The sequence below is a fragment of the Xyrauchen texanus genome, chromosome 19 (assembly GCF_025860055.1).
Source record: "Xyrauchen texanus isolate HMW12.3.18 chromosome 19, RBS_HiC_50CHRs, whole genome shotgun sequence".
NCBI classification, from domain to species: domain Eukaryota; kingdom Metazoa; phylum Chordata; class Actinopteri; order Cypriniformes; family Catostomidae; genus Xyrauchen; species Xyrauchen texanus.
Window position 1 is genome coordinate 14,380,299 of NC_068294.1, and position 25,650 is coordinate 14,405,948.

Sequence of the window (25,650 nt, forward strand, 5' to 3'; positions counted from 1 at the left end):
CTGTGGGTCCCCCTCCAGTGAGGGCCCCTGTTACTCAGGTCCATCATTACCCGCTGTCCGACACCCTGTATCAATGTATAACAGACATAGTAAAGTCGCCTTTTCAATGCCTCTGACAAACGATAGCCTGAAAGTCTTTCATTTTACATGGAGAGTTGTGCGGTGGCTCTGTGGATTTCTGACCATCTCTGAATGTGTCATTTTCAGATCCGATTTGAGCTTCGGCTGCATTGAAATATTTCAACTTGTGCAACTAGAATGAATGCGAATGATGAATCCATGCAAAACTATTAGTGGGAAGTGAGAAATATCAATGGATTTTGTCCTAAACTTTATTCTAAATGCCTGCTATTAATTTATTTTGGACAATTATGAATGTAGAAGTCAGAGAAGAACATTTACGTTGCAAATATGACACAAAAGCTTTTGTAATTACAGCAAATATGTGATTAAATGTTACATGTGTCATTACAAAATCTACATATTTAAAATCATATCTATGAATTTCTGCTTCCTATTTGTTGATTTATGGTTGATGTTGCTGTCAATTATCATTATAATAACTATAAAACATTATTTAAATAAATAATACATATTGAGTTAATATTAATTATGAATTTCATTACGTAAGGATATTTCATCTTAATTGTAATCATTAGCTGACGTTTCGAAAGCTCAGCAGAAAAGGGTACCAAGTTAAAAGTATTTACAGTTGAACTCCAACAAGCTGCACACTGGTCATTCATCAGTGCCATATATCATATTTGGCTTGTAGGTGATAGTTATGATTTGACGTTTTAAGATTCAGACTTATAAAAAAAAAAGCAACGTGCTTTATTTTTGCTTTATTCAGTCCCGGCCTGTTTTGTAAGAGATCCTTTCACCATCACTTGATCATTGGTACAGAATTGCTGTTGTGTATTTCTTGTGTGTACATCAGTTTAATGTACTCACCGGATAAATCCCAAAGGATTTGCCCTATTCAAACCAGTGTTCAGAACTAACAGGGACCAGAGTAAAATGTCAGAATCTAATGTGAAAATTGGTAAATGCCAGAGATGGGACCAAGTCACACATGTGCAAGTCTCAAGTAAGTCTCAAGTCTTAACCTTCATGTCTCAAGTAAGTCCTAAGTATTTTTTTCTTGGGCAAGTCAAGTCAAGTCAAGTCACAGGCTATGTCAAGTCAAGTCCAAGTCAAGTCACCTTATTATTGTAATTTTACCTGCAGAATCTGATCATAATAAAGTGAAAAGACAAGATATAAGTAACTGTCAGTAAATTACAATACTCATGTTCAGTAAAATACATCATGGAATCAAACAAAATTGTAACTTCATAAAATTATTTATTTTTCACTTCTGCCAACAGTGTTTGAAATGTTTTAAATTTTCAACATTGAGTCCATAAAACATATAACAGCTTAACATCCAACAGACTCCTCTCTGAACACCTCCCTCTCTCTCTCTCAAACACAGTTACGTACATTAAACTTTGTTACATTTCTCCTTTCTCTCTCTCACACACTCTCTCTCTCACACACACTCTCTCACACACACTCTCTCACACACAGATTTGTTTTTCCTAGAAAACTTCTTGCACAAAATAAATTCAAGCACTTTCAAGGACCTGTATCTATGTATGTTTATTTTCAAGAAATTTCCAGGGCCTTGAATTTTATTTTTCAGATTCACAAACTTTCAAGGATTTCAAGGACCCGTGGGAACCCTGCTATTATTACATTAGCTAACTACCAACTAACCAGATAAAATTAACAAATTGACAAGCACTTACTGGGCAGAATGGCTCTTCAAATGGCGGACGAAATTGGAGGTTGTCGTCTGGCTGTCCGCGATCTTAACGTTGCATGTCTTGCAAAGCGCTGTTCGTCTTTTGCCATCTTGATAATCATTTTTGAAGCCGAAGCGATGACCCTCGGTAACGTTACCCCTCCGGCTGACATGTTGATGTGTTATCTGATCTAAGTGGGCGTGGTGTGCGTAAGGTACGAGAGGGCATGGCTGATGATAGCCTATAGTGTCGTGATCCAGTCATGACAAAACTATTCTCAGCCTGCGCTCCAGCTGGATCAACTTTATTTTTTAAAATAATTTATATATTTTATATTCAAACTGAAACATGATGTGATTAACACTCAAGTCATTCAAGTCTTCGTCTCTCAAGTCAAGTCAAGTCCCGAGTCTTTAACTTCCAAGTCCGAGTCAAGTCTCAAGTATTTTATTTTTTGTCAAGTCAAGTCACAAGTCATAAAAATAGCGACTCGAGTCGACTCGAGTCCAAGTCACCAAGTCACAAGTCCCCATGTCTGGTAAATGCATTAATCACAATTAAGAAAAATGTATGTGTTTTAAATGAATCGCATGTGCTAATGTTGAGAGTTATAATACATTTATAACATTATTATTTGTGGTAACACTATTCCATGAGGTTCAATTCGTTAGCATTTGGTATCATGAATTAATAATTAAACAATATATTTGTTATTTTAATAATCTTTGTTAATATTATTTAATAAAAATACAATTGTTCTTTATTAGTTCATGTTAGTTTTTACTAACATGAACTAGTGCATTAACTAATGTTCATTTTAACTAATGTTAAAAAATATAACTTTTGATTTTAAATATGTATTAGTAAATGTTGAAATTAACATTAACTAAGATTAATAAATGCTTAATAAGTATTGGTAAATGGTCTGCACTTATATAGCGCCTTTTTTAACCTTAGTGGTTACCAAAGCACTCTACACACTCACACTCATACACCAATGACTGCAGAGCTGCCATGCAAGGCACTAGCCTGCCATTGGGAGCAACTTGGGGTTCAGTGTCTTGCCCAAGGACACTTCGGCATGTGGAGTCATGTGTGCCGGGAATCGGACCGCCAACCCTGTGATTAGTGGCCAACCCGCTCTACCACCTGAGCCAAAGCCACCTCATGTTGTTCATTGTTAGTTCATGTTAACTAATGATGTTAACTAATGTTAATAAATAGAACCTTATAGTAAAGTGTTACCTTATTTGTGTCATTATTTTATATATAAACTGCTGAGGTGGTGTTTCAAATACAGCTGCTGAGGGAGTTACAGTAAATGTGGTATTATTCTTTCTTCTGACTGCCATAATCCATCTATCTCCAATTTGTTTCTAGTTGTGTCAACTTTAGGTTGAAATGAACCAAAGTTATTACTGCTTGCCCTCTACTTAGAGCAGCACAACACTGTCTCATTTTCCTATACTGATCTAAATTCTCCAATTTGGCAAGTCACAGAGAGTTCATTTGATTAAACATTGATATCATGTACATCCTTTTATTCCCAATACTGTTCCACCTAAGTGCCACCCTTTAAATCATTCATGAACACAGAAAGTTTGGCACACAGAATGAACTTGACATAAAATCAGACTTCCTGAAGGTGCAATGGCACTTTGCTGCTGTTATCTGCTATATGAGCTGAAGGCAACACTATGAAAAAGAGACCGTACTGGCTAATTTGATAAATTAACTTTAAATGAGAGCACAGCGCGGAAACATGAAACTGCCATAAGTGAGGCGAGAGGCATGTTTGTCTTGCATGCAAGCTTGTTATAATTCCCAGAATCTTTAATTGCATATTCATTTGAGATATCTCAAATCATGTAGGCCTACTTATTTGTTTGCATGAGCCTGCTCATTTGTTTTTGTCGCAACGTGATTATATTTTCCTATCTCTATGTATAAATTTAAATAAAACACCTACAATACCTTTCAGATGTCATTACCATGATCATGGAAAGAAGATCAAATCAATAAAAATTTAAAACAAAGTAGAATAGCTTTACTGCATTGTACCCCGAGTTGTTCTTTTCTTCACTACCTCATTTTGATGAGATTCTTGTGATGCTTCTCATTTAAAAGCTGGTTGCTGTCTACTTGATGAGTGGTTGGCCTCAGTTACCTCAAAATGTCATGGTATTGTATGGTTTCACTGAAAAGCAAACGAAGAGACCTTACCATTAATTGGACAGTTTTACCATTAATATTTGACAGTTGGCTCGATTATGCTTCTCACTCTGTAGAAAAACAGAGAAATTATTAGGGCTGGGAATTGCCACAGGCCTCACGATTTGATTTTATAATGATATTTCTTAGATGATTTTATATCACCTAAAGGCACTGTATGCAAGCGGTACACCCGGCCAGCTGCCCTGCATACTTACCTGTTCATACCTGACAACACATGGGACGAAACAGGCTCAACCTGGAGATTATAAAATCTTGTGAAGGAATTGAGTGTTGCCCAGCCCACTGCCCTGCAGATGTCTGCTAGAGAGGCGCCATTGTCTAGTACCCAAGAGGAAGCCAACGCGATGACATCCATGATCCAGTGGGCAAGCCTCTGTTTTGAGACAGCGTTACCTTTCCGCTGTTCGCCAAAGCAGACAAAGAGCTGCTCAGAGTGTCTGAAGCTCTGCATGCGATCCAAGTAGATGCGCAAAGCATGCAGCAGACACAGCAATGATAAGGCTGAGTATGCCTCCTCCTGGGAAAGTGTCTGCAGGCTCATCACCTGATCCCTAAAAGGGGTCATGGGAACCTTGGGCACATAGCTGGTCAGGGTCTCAAGACCACGGGAGAATACTCCAAACCGAACTCTAGGCAGAGTTGCAACCTCGGCGGCAAGCGGACGTGGTGCGGGACCTTGAACTGCACCGGGCAGGATATGTTGGATGGCCTCCGTCTAACTTCTTCACTACTGAGAACTGCTGGGCAAAGTCCTCAACGTTGTCGCTGAATAGGCCGATCTGGGAGATGGGAGCATTGAGGAAGCAGACATTGTCAGCATCCTTCATCTTGACCAGATTCAGCCATAGGTGGCACTCCTGGACCACCAAGGTGGACATTGCCTTGCCCTAGTGCCCGTGCCATGACCTTCGTCACCCGGAGGGCGAGATTAGTCGCAGAGCACAGCTCCTTCATCACTTTGGGGTCAGGACTACCCACGTGTAGTTCTTTCAATGCCTTGGCCTGGTGTACTTGCAGGAGGGCTGTGGCATGCAAGGCAGTGGCGGCCAGTAAGTGTAAGCTTTGGTCACCAGAGTTGACTTAGACCTACAGGCCCTGGACAGGAGTCTCTGGCGCTTCTTCCAGGTGGCAGCATTTTGTGGGCACAAGTGCACCGCAACCACCTTATCCACCTAAGGAATCTCTGTGTACCCCCTGGCCGCTCTGCCATTGAGGGTAGTGAGAGTGGATGAACCCAGATGTCATGTCCAGGTAGTAAAAGGTGCCCTCCACGACTTTGTGAATTTTTCGTGCACCTCCGGGAAGAATGGGCTGGGGCAGTGTGCGGCTGTGAGCAGCGCTCCAAACCAGGAACCAATAATCAAGCCGCAAGAGCTCAGGGCAGAGAGGAGGGTTTCACTCCAGCACAACACTCACGACAGCTCAGGCAAGCATGGTGGTCAGCTCTGAGAACTTCTTTTTTTTTTTTTTTACCTTTCGACATTTATCCTATTATGACTGAGATACAATGCTCAGTCTTGGCTGTGGAGATAATTCTATTCAAACTAGATGTTAAGATGAACGTTTTTTTTTACTTGAAAAGAATCCTTCATAATGAACAGATATATAAATATATATATATATATATATATATTAGTTTGTGTTTTTGCTCAAAGGCTTGTAGGAACAGCTGTTAATTCTTACCATCATTAAAATCTGAATTTCACAACTAAGTGAAACTAACAGGGGACAAACGCTTAAAGCAGCACAAAGCCTATCATGATCATTAGCTTATAAAGAGTGATGTGAAGCTATGAATCAGATTGTAAAGCCACTTCAGTCCTTGCCTAGGGTAATACAGTGACTTCAGTTGTATAGGTTATTAAATCCTCGTCAGATTTACTGAAGAGTCTGACCTGAATGATGGGGCTCATAAATGTACCACCATTAGGGCCAATTTTTTGGGTCAGTTGTTTATTAATAATGTCTTTAAATCCTGTCTTTGTCCAGCTCCAGCCTCTGATTTTACATGTGCTCAGGTGTGTGTGTGTGTGTGTGTGTGTGTGTGTGTGTGTGTGTGTGTGTGTGTGTGTGTGTGTGTGTGTGGTGGGTCGGCAGGTATTTTATGAGCAACCTGGTCTCATGGAATTGTTAATATACCTAAATATTTATTTTTATGTGGCTCATTGTACGTATTGCATAACTTTTCTTGTGAAATTAACACAATAGGCACTAAAGCTAAATTTATTTTTATTCCCTTTCACCCTTCATAAGTAAAAATAACAAACACGCACTGTTCCTCATACAATGCAATCTTATGTAATTTAAACACTTTTAAGATAGAGCATGACTTATAAGTAGATACATTTGAGCATTGGCATTTTATTACCAAATACATTTACAACCTTGTTTGACAAAGATCACAGGACAGGGGTATGAGTCCATAAGAGCACACAAGTCAACACTTGAGTCAAAAGTGTCATAGACGCACCACAAAATCACATGACAAAATATTTTTAGTTCTTTCAAACTTGCCGTTCGTTATTTTCACATGCAAATGAGCTTTTGATTCGCTGCAAATGTTTGCCAGACTTTTGCAACTCTTCACTGGTAGTGGTGAACCTGCAGCACACCTCTGGCAACAATGCACATTTTCCTGCAAGTTTTCCGCAAAGCTCATTTGTATGTGAAAACAAAATGTGCCATAAACTCTCAATTTTTATAAGGGTGCTTCAGCAATTGCATTTTTTAAGTTACATTTACGGATACAGTTTACGGTTAAGGGAAAGGAAGAAGTTTTTGTTGAATTTAAACTTGATAGAGCATTAACCTTAAAAACAACTCTTTGGGAAAACAGTACATGTAATGATGCATGTAATAGCGTTTTGCAAAAATGTCACCACAATCATGTTCTTTCCATGAGATAAAAATGTGTCCTATATTCATACTTGATATCTCTGATCTCCAGCCATCAATGCATTCCGTTGCCTGATATTCAGAAGATGATGTTTAAGGAAACAAAAGTGTGATGCTCCTGTTAGCTTAGCAGGTGTTTGACAGTAATCAGAGACGTCTTCTAGTTACCCTACTAATAAACATTTCTGCAGCGCTAGCATTTGTGCTACAGGTGTACAATCATCAAAATAGATTGTAATGTACCATGTTTTATACACCTGTTTCTGCAGGCATTTGTTTAACAAGCTTAAAATCATGTAATGTGGAAACTTGAGTTCATTTATCGATATTGTGAATGTTTATCACTTATATTGTATATCTCCCTGGGTGCCGACATGTTTGTGTGACGTCACGCACCTGAGTTGAAAATATTCGCACAAACTTCCAAGCCGGAATTCCGACTTCAAATGCCGTTTCATTAACTTTTTCCTAATAGAAGGTTGGAAAATCAGACTATAAGGTTGCAGCATAAGGCTGCAGATGACTTATAGGCTCATTCCTCATTCCAAGAACTCATTGTGACAAGCTCTGTGAAATATAAATCAAAGATGGTGGTTGAGCTGAGAAAATTGTTGATTATAAATATAAGCCTACTTATATTTAATTTAACAATGAAAGTAATTATAAAAAAATGGTTCAATTTCAAATATAAAATTTCATATTTTACCCACTGTGTGATATGTATTTTATGCGTATTAGAATATTGCATCATTATCTTAGCAACATGCTAACATCATACTCTATTGTTTTTAATTGTGAGTTGAGACACCTGTGCAGAGAGCTGTGTTGCAGCCCATGAAGAAAATTCCAAATCAGTCACTTGTGAGCTTACATTTCAATTACGAAACTACCTTCAAGGGAAGCTGCCTATGTAAGCTTAAGGCAGCAAGGATGAGCAACACAATCACACTGACCGCCATCTAAGGGCAACTTTGCTTCCCGTGATGTTCGGATGAGGATCCCTCAGTATAGTCAAACAGTATATTTCACTAGAAGGTTTGTGCAAGGTTTTATAAGTACACAACATCTTCAGTCCTCCTAAATAAGAGGTTAAGGAGGCAGGGCAGCACACAGTGATTCTGTGCGGCTGCAGTTTTTACAGAGATCAGCTCAGCCTCGAGCTCTATGAGCCACCCTGTTTCAATCTTATCTCCAAAATTAAAAAAAGGCTAATTGAACTTGCTGGATGCTTATATAACTGGTCTGGTTGGAAATAAAGCTGGTCCATAGTTATTTGCACTTTTACCTGGAAAATGCACCAGTCACACTATTTACTTGATCAAGCATCTGTTAAAATTAAAGGGTTAGTTCACCCCAAATGAATATCCAGTCATCATTTACTCATCATGTTTTTCCAATTATGACTTTTCTCTTCCATGTACCTTGATAAGAGATATTAGGCAGAATGTTTATCTTAGACACCATTTGCATCTTTTTTCCCATTCAATGAAATTGAAATGGCAGCTGGGCACAATATGAGTCTAAGAATATATCCACACTATTTTTATTTTATTTATTTTTTTCATTTTTAATTGTCCTAACGTCATATTTTTTCAAAAGTATGCTGTAACTGGCAGCATTTTTTAAGCATTCAGTTCCCTGTCAAAAAGCTACACTTTGATGCTGCGCCGACTTATCGCTTTGGGAACAACTTTAGGTGTGACCAGCTATGAATATGTGTGCAACACGTCAATGAAATTGACCAGAATTTATAGCCTCTGCTGGTGACATCATTGGATGCACCTGTAGCAGGTCTATAAATAGATGTGTCACAGGTGCATTGTCAGATCTTTTGTCTTCAGATCACTCTGTGTGTGTGCTTCATGAGCCTGTCAGAAATGTTCTACTTTTTTTTACAATTTTGTTAGGCAGTGCGCAGAAATCTTTCTCTTTTCTCTAAAAAAAAACAAAGAATATGACTGAAAGACAGAGCAAGCAGTGTGTGTTCCCTTGTTTACGCTCTATGGCTGAGAGGGACGCACATCAGTTTTGTTTTCTATGTCTGGGGAAGAGCATGCTGCTCTTGCATTGTGGCGGGCGGGTGCGAGCATTGCAATCTGTTCTCAGTCAAAATGCTTCACACTCATCTCGCTTACTTAAAAGAGCCAGCACCCACTCTTTCATCGTGTGGCTCTCGCATTGATCTGGCTGAGGAGCGAGAAATGGGTCTGTCCCTATCGCTCACTCTCTCCCCAGATCCAACTGATCCTTCTCGTGAGCCTGAAGCGCGCTTCGGCGCCTCTTCGGTTCACGAGGGGGACGCTGCGGACTTTGAGCACCCACCTCTGAACATTCCACGCACAATAATAAAGCGGCTGGAATTACTCGAGGTGGTTACTCAGGCTGTGACCAGGCTACAGTTAGACTGGCCATGTGAACAAGAGACCCCCAAACGCTCCAAACTAGAAGACAGGTTTCTGTCTGGTGACCCAAAAAAAAAAGAAAAGAAAAAGGGGAACGCTATATCAGTCCCTTCCTTTCTTTGATGACCTCCATGACGAGCTTTCTCGTTCATGGAGGAATCCTTATACTTCCAGTGTCTTCGTGTTGAGACATGGGGGAATTCGGTGATGCTGCCGGTAGAACAGACACTCGCCTGGCACGGCATCATCGCAAAAGAGACCCACTCTCCCCACAAAACCTTGCAGGACCACCTCCACGCTTGTGGGGAAAGCTTATCAGGCAGCAGGTCAGGCTGGTGCTGCCCTGCTCACCTTGGCAGTGATACAGGCATTACAGGCTGATTTGTTGAAGGACCTGAGTGCGGGCAACACGGTCGACGAAGAGGCTTTCTCTGAGCTTCGTCGAGCCACGGATCTGTCTCTCCGCGTGACCAAGCAGATGGCTCGTGCAATTGGCCAGTCTATGTCTGCTTTAGTCAGCACTGAGAGACACTTATGGCTCAACCTGTCGGGCATCAGAGATAAGGACAAAGTTTTCCTTCTTGATGCCCCGGTTTCGCCTTCTGGCTTATTTGGTGACACTATGAATGTAGTTATCACCAGGTTCCAGGAGGCAAAAAGCCATGAGGAAGCCTTCGGGCAATTCCGTCCTCGCCACACTCAGGGGGAGGGGCCGTCAGCCACCCAGCCCCACCCCGGTCCTTCTAGACGGGAGGCTCAAAAACAAAGTATGGTGAATCGTTATCCCCTCGTAAAGACTGGGGGCCGGTTCGTCGCCCTCAAAGCAGCACCCAAAGCAAGACCTCAGGGCAGTTATTTCTAAAAAGGGAAAAACCCTGACGGTTTTTCACCCAGCCTTGTGGGGTTAGCCCCCAACCCCTTGGGATGGGTCACGTGAAACATCCACCTGTACCCTCCCGATACCCCATGAAACCATTCCATTCCCGCCACCTCTGGTGTTTCGGGAGTTAGCGGTTTCCAGCAAAATGTTGGGTGTTCCGGTGCTTCCTGCCGTAGTCGAGGACACGGGACACTCGACATCCCCTCAACAGGAAGCATCAGAATCGATACCGATATCAGAGAACCTAGCAGTGTGGAAACTACTGCCAGGTGGTTCTCTGTGGATCCTAAGAACAGTAGAAAAAGGCCACAGAATTGAATTTGTTCGCCGTCCTCCGTGGTTCAACGGCGTGGTTCCCACTACCGTGAAACCGGAGTGAGCATGTCTACTGTGCAAAGAACTGCAAAATCTCATGGTCAAAGGGTCCATAGAACATGTTCCCCTTCCAGAAAGAGAGTCAGGTTACTACAGCAGATACTTCCTGGTTCCCAAGAAGGATGGGGGGTTGCATCCGATTTTAGACCTTTTGAGACTTGAATCGCTCCGAGGGCCATCAAGTTCAAGATGCTAACGATCAAGACAGTCCTGTCTCAAATCCAACATCGCGATTGTTTGGTCACGATCGATCTCATGGACGCGTACTTACATATAGAAAGTCTGCCACAACACAGGAAGTTTCTGAGGTTCGCTTTTGGAGGTGAAGATTTCCAATATCGGGTTCTTTCATTAGGTCTAGGCTTATCACTCCGCATATTCACGGAATGCATGGATGCAGCTCTGGCTCCTTTGCAACTCCGGGGCATCCGCATTCTAAATTACATAGACGACTGGCTGATACCAGCACAGTCACAAGAACTGGCATTACAGAACAGGGATATCGTGCTCATCTGTTTACTCTGGGTCTGAGACTCTATGTCAAAAAGAGCGTTCTCTCTCCCACTCAGGGATATTACTGATATTACCTATCTCGGCGTTGTATGGAATTTGATCACGATGCGGGCACAATTGTCTCCCACTCAAATCATGTCCATTCATAACAACCTGAGCAAAGTCAGGCTAGGCTAAGGTTGCACTGTTCGTCAGTACCAATGACTACCAGATCTCATGGCATCTGCGTCCTCTGTGATCCCTTTGGGCCTTCTGCACATGAGACCGTTTCAGTTGTGGCTCAAAGCCAGGGGATTTCATCCAAGGGCCAATCCCCTAGGCTGATAAGGGTTACGCGCTGCGTGCTACGTACCCTTTCTATGTGGTTCAGACCCCGGTTCCTCACTTTGGGTCCCACTCTAGGTGCATCTTGCCGTCACAGGTTGCTAATGACAGACGCCTCCCTGACGGGCTGGGTAGCGGTCTTAAGTGGACATCCAGCTCAAGGGGATTGGGAGGGTCATCAGCTCAATTGACACATTAACTGTCTCGAGTTGAAGGCTATATTTCTGGCCCTGAAATACTTCCTACAGAGGCTGCCATGTCTTGCAAAACAGCAGTAGTCTCTTAAATAAACCAAGGAGGTCTACGTTCATGCCAGCTGAACAGACTGGCATGGCAGATTCTCCTTTGGGCCCAGGGCAAGCTCCTGTTAATCAGAGCAGCTTATATCCCTGGATGCCTGAATAGGAGCAGATTTAATAATATACCAGAAAATACCGACGGAGGAGTGGAAACTCCACCCCGAGGTAGTGGAACAAATCTGGTTGAGATTTTACAAGAGCAGAAGTTGACCTCTTCGCCTCCCAACAGACAGCGCAATGTCCCCTCTACTTCTCTCGGAGTCACCTAGCCCCTCTGGGTCTGGACGCGATGGCACATACATGGCCCAGAATGCACTTGTATGCTTTTCCCCGGTTTCTCTGCTCCCGGGAGTCTTGGCCAGAGTTCGCCAGCAAGGATCCTGCCTCTTACTGATAGCACCACGCTGGCCGAACAGGGTATGGTTCTCGGAGATAATGTCTCTCCTCGACGGCTCACCTTGGGCAATTCCGGACAGGAGGGACCTTCTGTCTCAAGTGCAGGGGACAATATTTAATTCCCGACCCGAGCTGTGAAACCTTCATGTTTGGCCCCTGAAGGGTACCAACTGAGGGACACTGGGCTTTCACCAGAAGTTATCGAGACCATTCTAAGTGCTAGGGCTCCTTCTACTAGAAGTTACGCCAATTAATGGGGTGTCTTTGAAAGATGGTGCAGTGCACATAATGCAGATCCAGAAATATTATCAGCAGGCACATGCCCCGCCATTCTCAGGGTTTACGTGGCCGCTCTATCGGCTTGCCACACCTTGATTGATGGGGTGCCGTTGGGGAAACATCCTCTGCTCGCTCACTTCATTCGTGGAACCATACGATTGAGACCTCCTGCTAGGACCATGATCCCTTCATGGGACTTCGCAATAGTCCTTGAGGGTCTGGTTGAGACCCCCTTAGAACCTTTAGAGTCAGCGTCTGATAATCTTCTGACTCTCAAGATGTTTTTTTCTTATGCCAATTACTTCTCTAAAAAGAATTGGGGAACAACAGGCTCTGTCTGTCTTGCCAGCCTGCTTAGATTTTGCCCCAGGAATGGCTAAAGCAATTTTGCACTCTCATCCTGACTACCTGCCTAAGGTCCCTTTCTTGACTGTACATCCAGTCACTCTCGGATCTTTCTGCTCCCTGCCATTTACAACGCCGGAGCAGGAAAGTCTTCATGGACTTTGTCCATTCCGTGCCCTTCAGACTTATGTCCACCACACTAGCCAGTGGCTTAAGTCAGGGCAACTATTCGTTTGCCATGGGAGCCGCAACAGGGGGGCGACCGCCACCAAGCAGACTATGTCGCATTGGGTTAGGGATGCTATTTCCCTGGCCTACGAGGCTAACGGTCAAGCTTCGCCAGTAGGTATCAGGGCTCACTCTACCAGAGGGGTCGCCTCCTCTAAAGTTGTGGATAGAGGTGTCCCTCTGCAGCATGTTTGTGATGCGGCAGGCTGGTCCTCTCCGCACACATTCATAAGATTTTATAATTTGGATGTTCATGCCACTCCGGGCTCTTATGTCCTTGAGTCAACATCACAAGCTCATTACTGAGACCTCTCATGCTCTTGTGAGCACACTACACAACCGTAAGTAGTCCGGACATCCACAGAGCAGCGGCGTGGGTATTCTCGTTCCCAATGCGCTAAGTCAGCGCAGCATCAAAGTGTAGCTTTTTGACAGGGAACGTCTCGGGTTACTTGAATGTAACCCTGTTACCCCACACTGGGATGCTCCAGGACTGCTCGTCAGACAAAATACCTGACGCTGCACCTGTGACGCATCTATTTATAGCCCTGCTACAGGTGCATCCAATGATGTCACCAGCAGAGGCTATAAATTCTGGTCAATTTCATTGACGTGTTGCACACATATTGTTCCCAAAGCGCTAAGTCGGCGCAGCATCTCGTTCTGCTTTTATCAGGGAACAGGGATTACAGTCAAGTAACCCGAGATGTTTTCGGTAAAGGAAAACGCTGTTCTTGTGTGGACGAGAGGCGTAATCGTAGCGTAAAATCCATGTGTTTTCAACCTAAAACCTATTAGTGTGGATGTTGCCTGAGTAGCGATTTTACATTTAGAGAACAGTCTTTACAAAAACTACTGAGTCTGAAAGGAATGTGGCTTGAATGGTAGTGTTAGCCTTCTTCAGTATTTAAAACAGATGACCTTTGAAATTCTGTGTCATCTTTTCATTCAAAGAACTAAGAAACAAATGAAGAGATCAGATGTATTTCCCTGAATGGGCTCTTTGTCTGTGTTTATGTGTCTATTTGAATTTGAACTGTAATACTCTCATCTCTTTGGTTTTCATCATGCAATGGCACAAGCATCATTCATAGAGCTGCTCTTTGCACATTGATACAACTTTTTGTCTAGTTTAATAAACTGCACTTGTTCATAAGTGTCTATAGTGCAATTTATTGATTAACGCAGTGCTATGAGTCACAGGAAGTGACATTTACACCGGCAATATGGCGGCATGAAAATGCAGCTGGATAGCTCTTCACACATGCTAGAAAACACAGGAAGTTGCTGTAGCTTTGCACATCATTGAACAAAAGTCCATAGGAGTTGGAAAATATAATAATTTTCTGTGATCCATGATGGATATGTGAGCTAGAAAAAGATTTGAATGGCTTATGTGGACACCATAATTTAGATTTACTTGGAAAAGAAAGCATGAAGCAAAATAAACCACACTTTCTCTTTTCACTCTCTCTCTTATTTCTCAGAGGTCTATCAGCTCAGCCTTCCTGAAGACCAAAAGCTGAGTGTCACCACGGTAACAGTGGGTCAGAGCGCTGTGCTCACATGTGCCATCACGGGTAACCAGCGGCCGCCAATCATCTGGAGACGTAACAACCATGCCCTCAACATGCTGGAGCTAGAGGATATTAACGTGAGTTACATGCCCCTCACATCTCATTTCAACTCTGGTCGAGTGTGTGTGAGTTGTCTGGAAAGCATTTCGATCAACTACGTTGTTAAGGCTGTTGAAAAGAAAGTGGCATTGCTGCCAAGCCAATAAATTTGGCGAATTTCAGTACGCACACACATTCAACTGCAGTCTTGTTTGTAATTGATGTGACATGGTGTGAGATCTTTCGATGTTCAATCTAATTAATGTCTCTTTTAATGTGCTTTCAACTCAACTCTGCTTTTGATGTAATGGAATTTAGAGTGAAACATTTGAGAAAGAGATCCAAGCCAGGTGGGATTTGAAATACAGAAACCATAAAAGGGACATTAAGGGATAAAATTCAAGAAGAGTATACATCCTCAATGTCTTTCAGTTTTCAGGCGTTTTCACCTTACAAAGTTGTGTTATGCTGAAGTTGTGATATATATTTATTAAAGCAACTTTAATCAACTCAGGCTGATGGGGACTTGGCCTCATGATACCAAATTGAGATATGAGTAATGCTTTAAATGTTCACAGTAACAAAACATCACTCGAAATGGCTGCAACTCAATTGAAAGCACATTAGTGTAAATGGGGGGAGATAAATGCTCAAGAGAATCTAAATGGGTTTGGCAGTAATTGCCAATACAAAATGCAATTGTTAAAGAAGGAAGGTGCAATTTACAAAATAATTAAACATAACACACAAATAAATTATAGGAGCATGCAAAACATATGATTCATCTCTCTTGGGATATGCTGCATGGAGGAATTTGTATCTACCTCTAATATGATGTGTTTACATAAATTTATGTTAGACCATTTATGTGACGTTTATACATTTGCATCAGTACAGGGGGATTTGTGGATTTGTGAGTGTGTAGCCCATCTCACCCATTATTAAATTTATTGTAAAACACTGAAAAGTGTCTCTTAAAGACACTCATAAAGCTGCATGCATCCATGCATGAATAGTTTTAAAATGACTAAAACATGAGTTTAATGAAAACATCTTCAAACTATAACACAGTGGGGTACTTTTAAAAATGCACTGCATTTCTGCCTAAAAGTTTTGACATTTGTATTTTCATTACACTGCATTTAGTCCCAGAAACAGTGTGGCCTTAAACATTTTAGGACATGTTTGGACACTTAAAGGGACAATTCACCCAAAAAGATCATTCTCTTAACATTTACTCAACCTCATGCTGTCCCAATCCCATATGACTTTCTTTCTTCTGCAGAACACAAACAAAGATATTTTTATGGATGTATGATGGGGTCCAAAACTTTCAAGCTCCAGAGGCAGCATAAAACTAATCATAAAACTTGACTGTTTTGATCCATGTCCTGTGAAGTGATAAGATTTGTTTGGGTGAGAAACAGACAAAAATTTAAGTCAAAATTTAAAACCTCACAGAGTGGAGACTTCATGATGATGACTCTTTGACGCGGTTGCCAGGTCCTCAATCACGATATCATTATACTTCAATTAGATATTGCATTTACATTTTTGTGTTTAGATTTTTTTTTTTTACTCAACCCATGACTCTACTATGTGATATTGTGTGTGCAATTTGAAAATAGCCCAAAAGGTTGTAAAAACTGCAAACCTGGCAACACTGCATCTTGTTCATGGGCATGTGTCAAGCGCAAGGAAGTGTGTGAACAAGCTTCTCTCATGAACACACCAATGAAACTGCTGATGTCAAGATATATAGTGAATAATAAATTAAATGTTGGTCTGTTTCTCACCCAAAGCGATATCATACTTAAAGGTTTTAGACCCCATTGACTTACATTGTATGGACATCCTTCAAAATATCTTAATTTGAAGGAAGAAAGACATACAAGTATGAGATAGCATGCGGATGAGTAAATGAAGAGAGAATTGTAATTTATTTGGTGAACTATCCATTTATACGGTGGCCGAGAGAGCTCAACGTGCTGCAACCTAAAGAAGACGCATGCAAATAGAAAAAAACGCATGCAAATTAAAAAACACCCGTAAATTAAGAAAACATCTTCATCAGTTTCACTACACACGTGTGCTCCAAATACTCACAACACAACAAAATACAGAAACGCGCTGCAAAAGCTCACAACACAACCAAATACAGAAACGCGCTGCAAAAGTTCACAACACAACCAAATACAGAAACGCGCTGCAAGTAACACAGACCACAACGGAAATGTTTCCGGGGGAACCAAATAAGTGACGAACCCAGTTTAAGCCATTAGTCGACTAGTTGTCGCTACGTTTATGATATTAATTTAATAACTTAAATATATATTTTTTGGGGGGCATCAGAAAATATTTTGAGTTCCAGGACTGAGAAAGAATGTTATAAGTAGCATTGCTAACACTGATCTACATTACAGAGAAATACTGAACCGTAATAATGAGACTTTACAACGTAAGCACAGCAAAACGGTAATGATTCTGAATAAGTTGGAAAAACCAGCAAGGAGACTGTCTGAACATTTTGTTAATTTATAGAGAGAAATGCACATTAAGTTAAACATGCAATAAGCAAGGTACTAATTTAGCTTCCCCACTCCCCACGAACACTTGGATAAGCCAAATAGCACATATTTATCTAGGTTATCTAACATTAGAGCGAGCGGACATTTTAAGTGGCTAACGTTTGAGGTCGATGAATTATAGGCGAACGTTTGCTGGCAGAGTTTGCATGTCACCTTCTTGGAGTCATCCTTTACCCTCTCGAAATAATCCCACACTTTGGAGTACTTGCCCGACATAATTAATTACCACATGCACCAGCTGTGTAAACCAACATGTCTGCCTGACTTCACCACTTCTTGTTCTTCTTCTTGCTGTTTTACATCGGTTCACACACCCATTGGTGCATTACCGCCACCTATCTCCCATCTGGACCATCCATACTCTATTTACAAACAAAATACCTACACCATATCTACCTTCACACCAAATTTCAAGTTTGTTTTTTTTTCTGCAACCAACCGACCAATCAAACCTTGGTTGAAAAGATTCTTCTCATCGACTAACATTTGGTCCACTATTAGTGGGCAGCCCTACATTTTTGTGAGTTGGAACTGTGTTTCTAATTGACATTTTAGATATTTATTTAAAAAATGTTGATATAAGTTGTCTCTTGGAATATCTGAAGGCAAACAAATTCAGATTTGTCCCCCTTAAGGAGCATTAGAATTGAACAGATTTTAGACAGGCGTTTAGAATGTTAGGTCTGGGAGGGTCTTATGGTGCCCCTGGCTAGAGCATACCCAGACATACTTTAGCAAGTGGACATTCTACTAATGTTGTACAATTAGAAAAACACAAGACATTCAGCATCAAGCATGAATGACATGCTTCCAGGGTTGTATGGGTTACTTTTGAACTGTATTCCACTACAGATTAAAGAATACATTGTGTCTGGTAACATGTGCATGTAAAATGTCTAGAAATAGCATTTCAGCTTTGCGTAAAACTGATAATTTACACAAGGTTTATTTCTATTTCTTCTGCTCCAAACTTACTTCAAACTTACTTCTCTGTCTGCTCGTATGAATATAACACATCTTAAGAAAGTGTTTCACCGCTGCTCAAAAGCTCTTTCGATCTCATTATTTCTATGTATAAATGTTTCCATCTGAAAGGACTAAATATGAAATGAAACAAAAAACAAGTAATCTCTTTAGTAATCAAAATACTTTTTGAATGTAACTGAATTCTAAATACCAATTATTTAAATAGTAACAGTAGTGGAATACAGTTACTTATATTTAGTATTTTAAATACGTATTCCCATTACTTGTATTTCGTTATTCCCCAACCCTGCATGCTGCTGCACAATTAGACATACATACAATCCCCATGTAGCAGATCTAAACCTGCAGAGGTGGAGGAAGAAAGCGCTCATAACGTGCTGCACTGAATCCAGCTTACTTTCAAATGGAAAAAATTTTAATGTTAGGGAGAGAGAGAGAGAGAGTACGCAAGATGATTACACGTCAATGTACCTATCAGCTTACCACATGTGAGCCAACTGGCTAACAGATAACAAGTTCAAAGAACCTATCAGTTTGTGCCATTCATAGTTTCATTCCTGAACTTAAAAATTTCTATTACTCTTTGTATTTGACCAGCCGAAAGCATGGCATTCTTCAATTGAGTCAATAACTGTCAGAGATAACACTGGCCTCTGTATTGCCCTCGATACATTAAAAGTTTATGAGCCCTTTAAATGAGGAGGGAGCCTCTGGCTGCCATGATCCATCTTCAGAACCTTCACCCTACAGACCTTACCACATAGAGGAACATCATCCAGATGGAACATAATAAAAAACACGCAAACCCTGACATAGATACACATACAGTACTCATTCATGTGTACAGAAATGCATACACACACAATAACTGCAAAGATGGAAGAGTGCTTTCTGCAATGGTCAGTCACGTTGATTTACAGTAATTGTATCTTGCTATGGTAGCATCTCTATGAATAATCTAAAGACTCAGCAGAGAGCCTGATTAAAAATCAGAACCACATCCTTCAGGACAGCAGAGCTTGATGAATTAAACATTATCTAATAAGAAGAAAAACATGTATTGCATTCACCGTGCACTCATTGTCATCATGCAAGCTTTATGGCTGCATGCTAGCCATAACCACAGGAAACTCTGCCTCCTGTATCACTATATTCCTTCTTTCATTCTTTTTCTTTTTTCTTTCTTTCTGAAATTTTTTCTTTCTACACAGTATACGTCTAGGTTACTAATGTAACCTCCGTTCCCTGATGGAGGGAACGAGACATTGTCGAAGAAGTGACACTAGGGGTCTCTCTTGAGAGCCTTGCGCCTCTCAGAACTTGAGAAAAGGCTAATGAGAAATTGGCAGACAGAATTGTCCCGCCCCGGACATACGGGTATAAAGGTAGGTAAATGAGTCTTTCCATTCAGGTTTTTGCCCTGAGGAGCCTAGAATGAGGTTCGGCCATAACAGTGCCTCAGTTCAGCGTCGTGGCCGGGAGGACACAACATCTTGTTCCATCCATCACTTCGACATTGTGTATGGACTAGGGGTCCATATTTAACCAGACCTTGCGCTGAATCATGTACGTGCGCTGCTGACGCAGGTGCGGGCAGGCAGTTGCGTGCCAAAGTGGCAGGCCATGTCAGACTGCACGTACCCTTCCTCAACACCCCCTAAAATCAACATAAACCTTTTAGGTTCCCGGCAACCTGAAGGGGGGAACAAGGCAACGTGCCAAGCATGGGAGCAGGCTGCACCAGCCATGCCTTTTCTCCCTCTAAGTTTCTCGCATAGAGTCAAAATGGCTGGGGCCATCTTAACGCTATCACACGCAATCAGACCTGCCCAGGCTGGGGGTAGGTAAAGAGTGGTGCAATACAACACATGGGAGTTGCTACAAACACAGCGACTGGGAGGCAGCGGGACTGCCCAAGGGAGATGCGGGTCCGCCCGTAGGGGGACTGTACCGCAGAAAATACACACAGGGGGATTAATCCACACAGGAGCCCATCCTGTGGAGCACCTGTTCCAGTACAGCGTAGTTTCAGTACCCATAGTGTGTCTGGTCGGGGAATACCTCTGCTGAGTTCGTGGACCAGAGGGCTAGGGTGGAGTCATCCAGGGAGCCGAGTTAGATCAGGAGGGCCATCTTCAAGGAGAGGGATTTGAGCTCAATTGAGTCAAGCAGCTCGAAGGGGCGTCTCTGAAGGCCCGAGAGGACCACTGAGAGATCCCAGGAGGGGAACAGGCTTGGCCGGGGAGGATTCAGCCTCCGGGCGCCTCTAAGGAACCTTATAATCAAGTCGTGCTTGCCCAAGTACTTGTCATCTACTGCGTCATGGTGGGCCGTGATAGCGGCTACATACACCTTCAAGGTGGAGGGGGACAGCCTCCCCTCCAACCTCTCTTGCAGGGATGAAAGGACTGAATGAATTACGCATTTCTGCAGGTCTTTAGACTGGGAAGAACTCCAATTTGCAATTTTGACCAGAATTTTGCTTTAGGGCTTAAAGTTTCCTGGTGGAGGGAGCTCTGGCTTGGTTGATCATGTCTACGACCACAGGTGGTACGTCACTCAGATCTTCCGCGTCCCGTCAAGGGGCCAGACATGGAGGTTCCAGAGGTCTGGCCGTGGATGCCAGAGGGTGCGCCGTCCCTGAGAAAGCAGGTCCTTCCTCAGGGGAATTTGCCAAGGAGGTGCTGTCGTGAGGAGCGTGAGATCCGAGAACCAAGTCCAAGTGGACCAGTAGGGGGCCACCAGAGTGACTTGTTCCTCATCCTCCCTGACCTTGCACAGCACCCATGCAAGAAGGCTCACTGGGGGAAATGCATATTTGCACAGCACCCGGGGTCAGCTTTATGTCAGCGCGTCTGTCCCGAGGGGAGCCTCAGAAGTGGCTTTCTCTCGTGAAGAATGAAAGCTGCAACCGCAACGTTGCCATGGCTATGTTCTCGCACTGAGAACATGACCATTAATAAAATGCTGCCTGCGTGTGACCACAGCCCAGGCACACGAGCCAGCTCTTATGACCGTCAGAAGCACATCCAGGAACTACACAGGTGCGGAAAGATATCTTTAAAAAGATGCTTCCTGAAAAGGATGTTCAACACCAGTTGTGTATTGCTCTTTTAGAGAAAATAAACTCTTGTTAGGGAAAATATTCTCTTTTAGAAGCGCTGTCAATGCGCCCAGGGGCAAAGCTGCACTGTTGTGCAGAGAAGGAGAAAGCCACTGATATGCGCCGTAGATCCAATAGCATACGCTCTGTAGAGATGAATGGAACAGTCAGTGAATACAGCTGATCACACAACCGCTCTGCTCCAAAGGAAAAATCTTAATGAACAGACTCATTTCCCTCCCTTTATTATACCCGTATGCAAATTCTGTCTGCCAATTTCTCATTGGCCTTTTCTCAAGTTCAGAGATGCGCGAGGCTCTCAAGAGAGACCCCTAATGTCGCTTCTTCGACAAACTTCGAAGTGAGCGACAGACGGGGCACTCAAAACCATGCAGTTGTACAGAATATCATGGGATGAAATGTGTTGATTACCTGTGGCCAAATCACAGATGTATATTAAATAAAACAACAGTACTGCTTGTGTAATACACTTATGTATATAAATACCAAAAAAAAAAAAAAAAAAAAGGATTACTGTAAATTATAAAAGAATGAAAATAAAATAGCTTTAATAGTGGTTTCAGGATTTTGGACCCCACTGAATCTGTTTTTAAATACATTTCTGATTGTCTACCTTTAGTCTACTGTCAGAAGTAACTATTTATCCAAATATAGTTATGGGTAATATAATTTTGCTCAGTAAATCCAGTCTATATATAAGGACACATCTTATGCACATTATTTTGATAAAAAATGAGGGTGCTTGCTGAGTGTTGTATCATGGGATGCAATTCACACTGGCATTTTTATGAACTACTCCCTGAATACATAAAACAAAAGAAAGCGTGTGTGTGTGTGTGTGTGCGTGCGTGCGTGCGTGCGTGCGTGCGTGCGTGTGTGCGTGTTCATTCAAACTTTAAATAATCAGTAAGAAATTTTACTATAACCTGTTGGCAAACCATTATCTAGGATCTGCAGGAAGGAGATTTTGAGATTGAATTATTATGGTTTCAAACTGTTGTATATAATCTTCCAGCAGGATCATATATTTCCTTTCTTTAACAAGGCACCCTTACATAAACATTGTTACAGTAGCACAAAGTCCAATGCCCACAATGACTACATAATTATTTATAAACCTTCATAAACTAGGGATGCACCAATGTGGAATTTCTGAGCCGTTACGGTAACCGATCATTCAAAGCTCATTTTGGCCGATGCCGATAACCGATATAAAAAAAAAAAGGTCAATTTTTTTAATCTTTAACATGGAACTGCTAGCTAATTCATCAAAAGGTTCTCATTTGAAAAATATGTATCATTGAAAAGCTTGAAATTTGACTATTTAAGGTTTGGTGGAATTAACATGAACCAAAAATGTTACAGATGAATGCTGATTTGAATGAAAAAATAAATGACAATACACTTGCATAAATTGTATAGTGCCCATTTATATAAGTGTTTACGGTAATCCTGATGACCCGCTCACAGAGAGAAATTAATGAACTTCAAACAGCTGTAATAATGCATTAAACCAAAATGAGGTGATAAACTAACAGCATGTAACGAGCATTAAACAACCAAACATACAATACAAACCGTAATCTCTGTATACATGGTGTAATATTTATGCTTGCATGGTTTATGTGATTATGTGTGCGTTTTTGCATTGTGCTTATGAGCGTCTCATTCACAGATGCTTGTTACAGCCATCATCTCTGACAGTTCCACTGTATAACTTATAAAATGAGAACACAACAATCATAATGAGAATAGGTAACATCATACAGATCTAACAGTAATGAGTCATTACGTTAGAAAGTCTCAACTTGTAAAATACAACAAACATATTCGTTTCACTAACATACTTGTGTTTTTAGCCATCTCACCTCACTCTCTGAGAATTAGTTATATTTCTATGCACTTCTATGTGTTAGGTTGTATTAATCGCAATGCTGTTCTTCTATTGCAATGAGCACTTGACCATGTACTCATAAATAAAAAAAATAAAAACAATTACTGCTCTCTAATCACTCTAATCTGTCTTGGACACTATTATACTTATGCAATTGAAACTTTGTATTGCAGTACTTTTCATACTACTGTCTCCTTAAGATGAGCATCTGCCAAATTAATAAATGTAAATGTACACTGGTGGCCAAAATTTGGGAATGATGTACAGATTTTGCTCTTATGGAAAGAAGTTGGTACTTTTATTCACCAAAGCGGCATTCAACTGATCACATTGTATAGTCCACATTAATAACGGGAAAAATAACTATTATAATTTGTATATAATGTTCAGAACTTAAACTACTTCAAAGTGTTCTCATAAAAAAATCCAGCACATGCAGCAATGACAGCTTTGCAGATCCTTGTCATTCCAGCTGTCAGTTTGTCTTTTCCAAAAAACACTCTTTTCCAATTATCGGTTGTCCAATGTCTGTATTTCTTTGCCCACTCTAACCTTTTCGTTTTGTGTTTCTGTTTCATAAGTGGCTTTTTCTTCGCAATTCTTCCCATAAGGCCTGCATCCCTGAGTCTTCTCTTTACAGTTGTACAAGAAACTGGTGTTGAGTGAGTAGAATTCAATGAAGCTGTCAGCTGAGGACATGTGAGGCATCTATTTCACAAACTAGAGACTCTGATGTACTTATCCTCTTGTTTAGTTGTACATCTGGCCTTCCACATCTCTTTCTGTCCTTGTTATAGCCAGTTTTCCTTTGTCTTTGAAGATGGTAGTGTACACATTTGTATGAAATCGTCAGTTTTTTGGCAATTTCAAGCATTGTTTAGCCTTCATTCCTCAAACTGAAACCTCAAGCTGTTTCTTTTTTGTCATTTTTTACCTAATATTGACCTTAAGACATGCCAGTATATTGCATACTATGGCAACTAAAAAACACAAAGACAATGTTAAGCTTCATTTAATGAACCAAATAGCTTTCAACTGTGTTTGATTTAATGGCAAGTTATTTTCTAGTACCAAATAAGCAATTTAGCATGATTACTCAAGGATAAGGTGTTGGAGTGATGGCTGCTGGAAATGGGGCCTATCTAGATTTGCCTTAAAGTGACTTATTTTTCAAGTCCTTACTGTACTTTGTGATCAGTTGAATGACACTTTGGTGAATTAAAGTACCAATTTTCTTCTGAAACAGCAAAATCTGTACACTATTCCAACTGTTGTCCACCAGTGTAAATGTTATGGAAGTAACAATGTGCTAGTTTGCACATTTTGTTCATGTTAATTTAAATTGATTGCCCCAAGTAACATGCATAACATTTTTTGTCGCATTTTATGAATATGGGAAATGGCATGTTGTTACTTACAGCAAATAAATAAAACCAGCCCCAAAACAACATAATAAGGTGCAGAGATGTTGAAATAATCCTTACAAAGTGTCATGAGCTTGTCTTTCACTCTCGTTGTGTGTGCGCACACGCGAGTCCCTTCCTGAAGGAAAGATGCTGCAAGCAAATAAACTGTAACAAATTATCTGCGAAATCGTCTGCAGTAATTAATTATAGTGCAATAATAATATTTCGATTTTCCAGGTTATCTTCCAATAACATATCAGCCGCCGATATATCATGCATCCCTATTATAAACATTTACAATGGAGGAATAGTTTCATATTTAGATTAGGTACTGCAGAAATATCAACAGATAATTACTAAATGATTTGTAAAGGTGTGTAAACAGTAAAAGCATGCATATATACCACAACAAGTAAGCAGTGAATGTGTGGCTTTTACAGAACTCGGTTACTAATTGGCTTGACATTAACAAATAATTTGTGAACAAGAATAGTATGCGATATCGAAAAAATAAAAAACATTTGTAAATGTAAAAAGTGAATAATCTCATTTATGAATCATTAATTTAAACATGTAATGGCATTTGTAAGCATTCAAATGTACATTAAAAATGATCTGTTGATAATTATATAACATTTGATAAAATCATTTTGATGTTAGATGTTAAAAAGTCCAAGGCCATAAAGGAATGAAAGTTTAATGAAATTGGCAAGTATTTAATTTTTATTTAAAAATTCCTCAGTAAACATTAACAAGAGCATTATCTTATATTTCTAATATGAATACACATTAACTAATGATCTGTTAAGCATTATATAATGTATGTTAATAATATATAAATGAAAGTTATTATAAAGTGTTACCAATACGATTAATAGAATTAGAAACCACCCTTATTTATAACTGTGATGAACAGAAGCATTTAATGAAATATTTTGGAATAAAAAAAAAAAGTTGTGCAGGGACATGCATAGAATAAATGTGTGATTTGTTTATTTATTTATTAGATTTTCTTTTAATTCATTTATTTAAAATAAATCATACTTCCCAAAGTACTTGAGGTACAGTCAGGTC

General features: G+C 40.8%; 1 protein-coding gene across 1 annotated transcript in view; it reads left to right on the plus strand.

Annotated features, from left to right (window-relative positions):
* The window catches only part of fstl5 (follistatin-like 5), a 246,588-nt gene that overhangs the window by 154,433 nt on the left and 66,505 nt on the right, over positions 1 to 25,650 (plus strand). Inside the window, 1 exon segment of the mRNA XM_052149538.1 lies at positions 14,449 to 14,615. Coding sequence (XP_052005498.1) covers positions 14,449 to 14,615 — 167 coding nt within the window.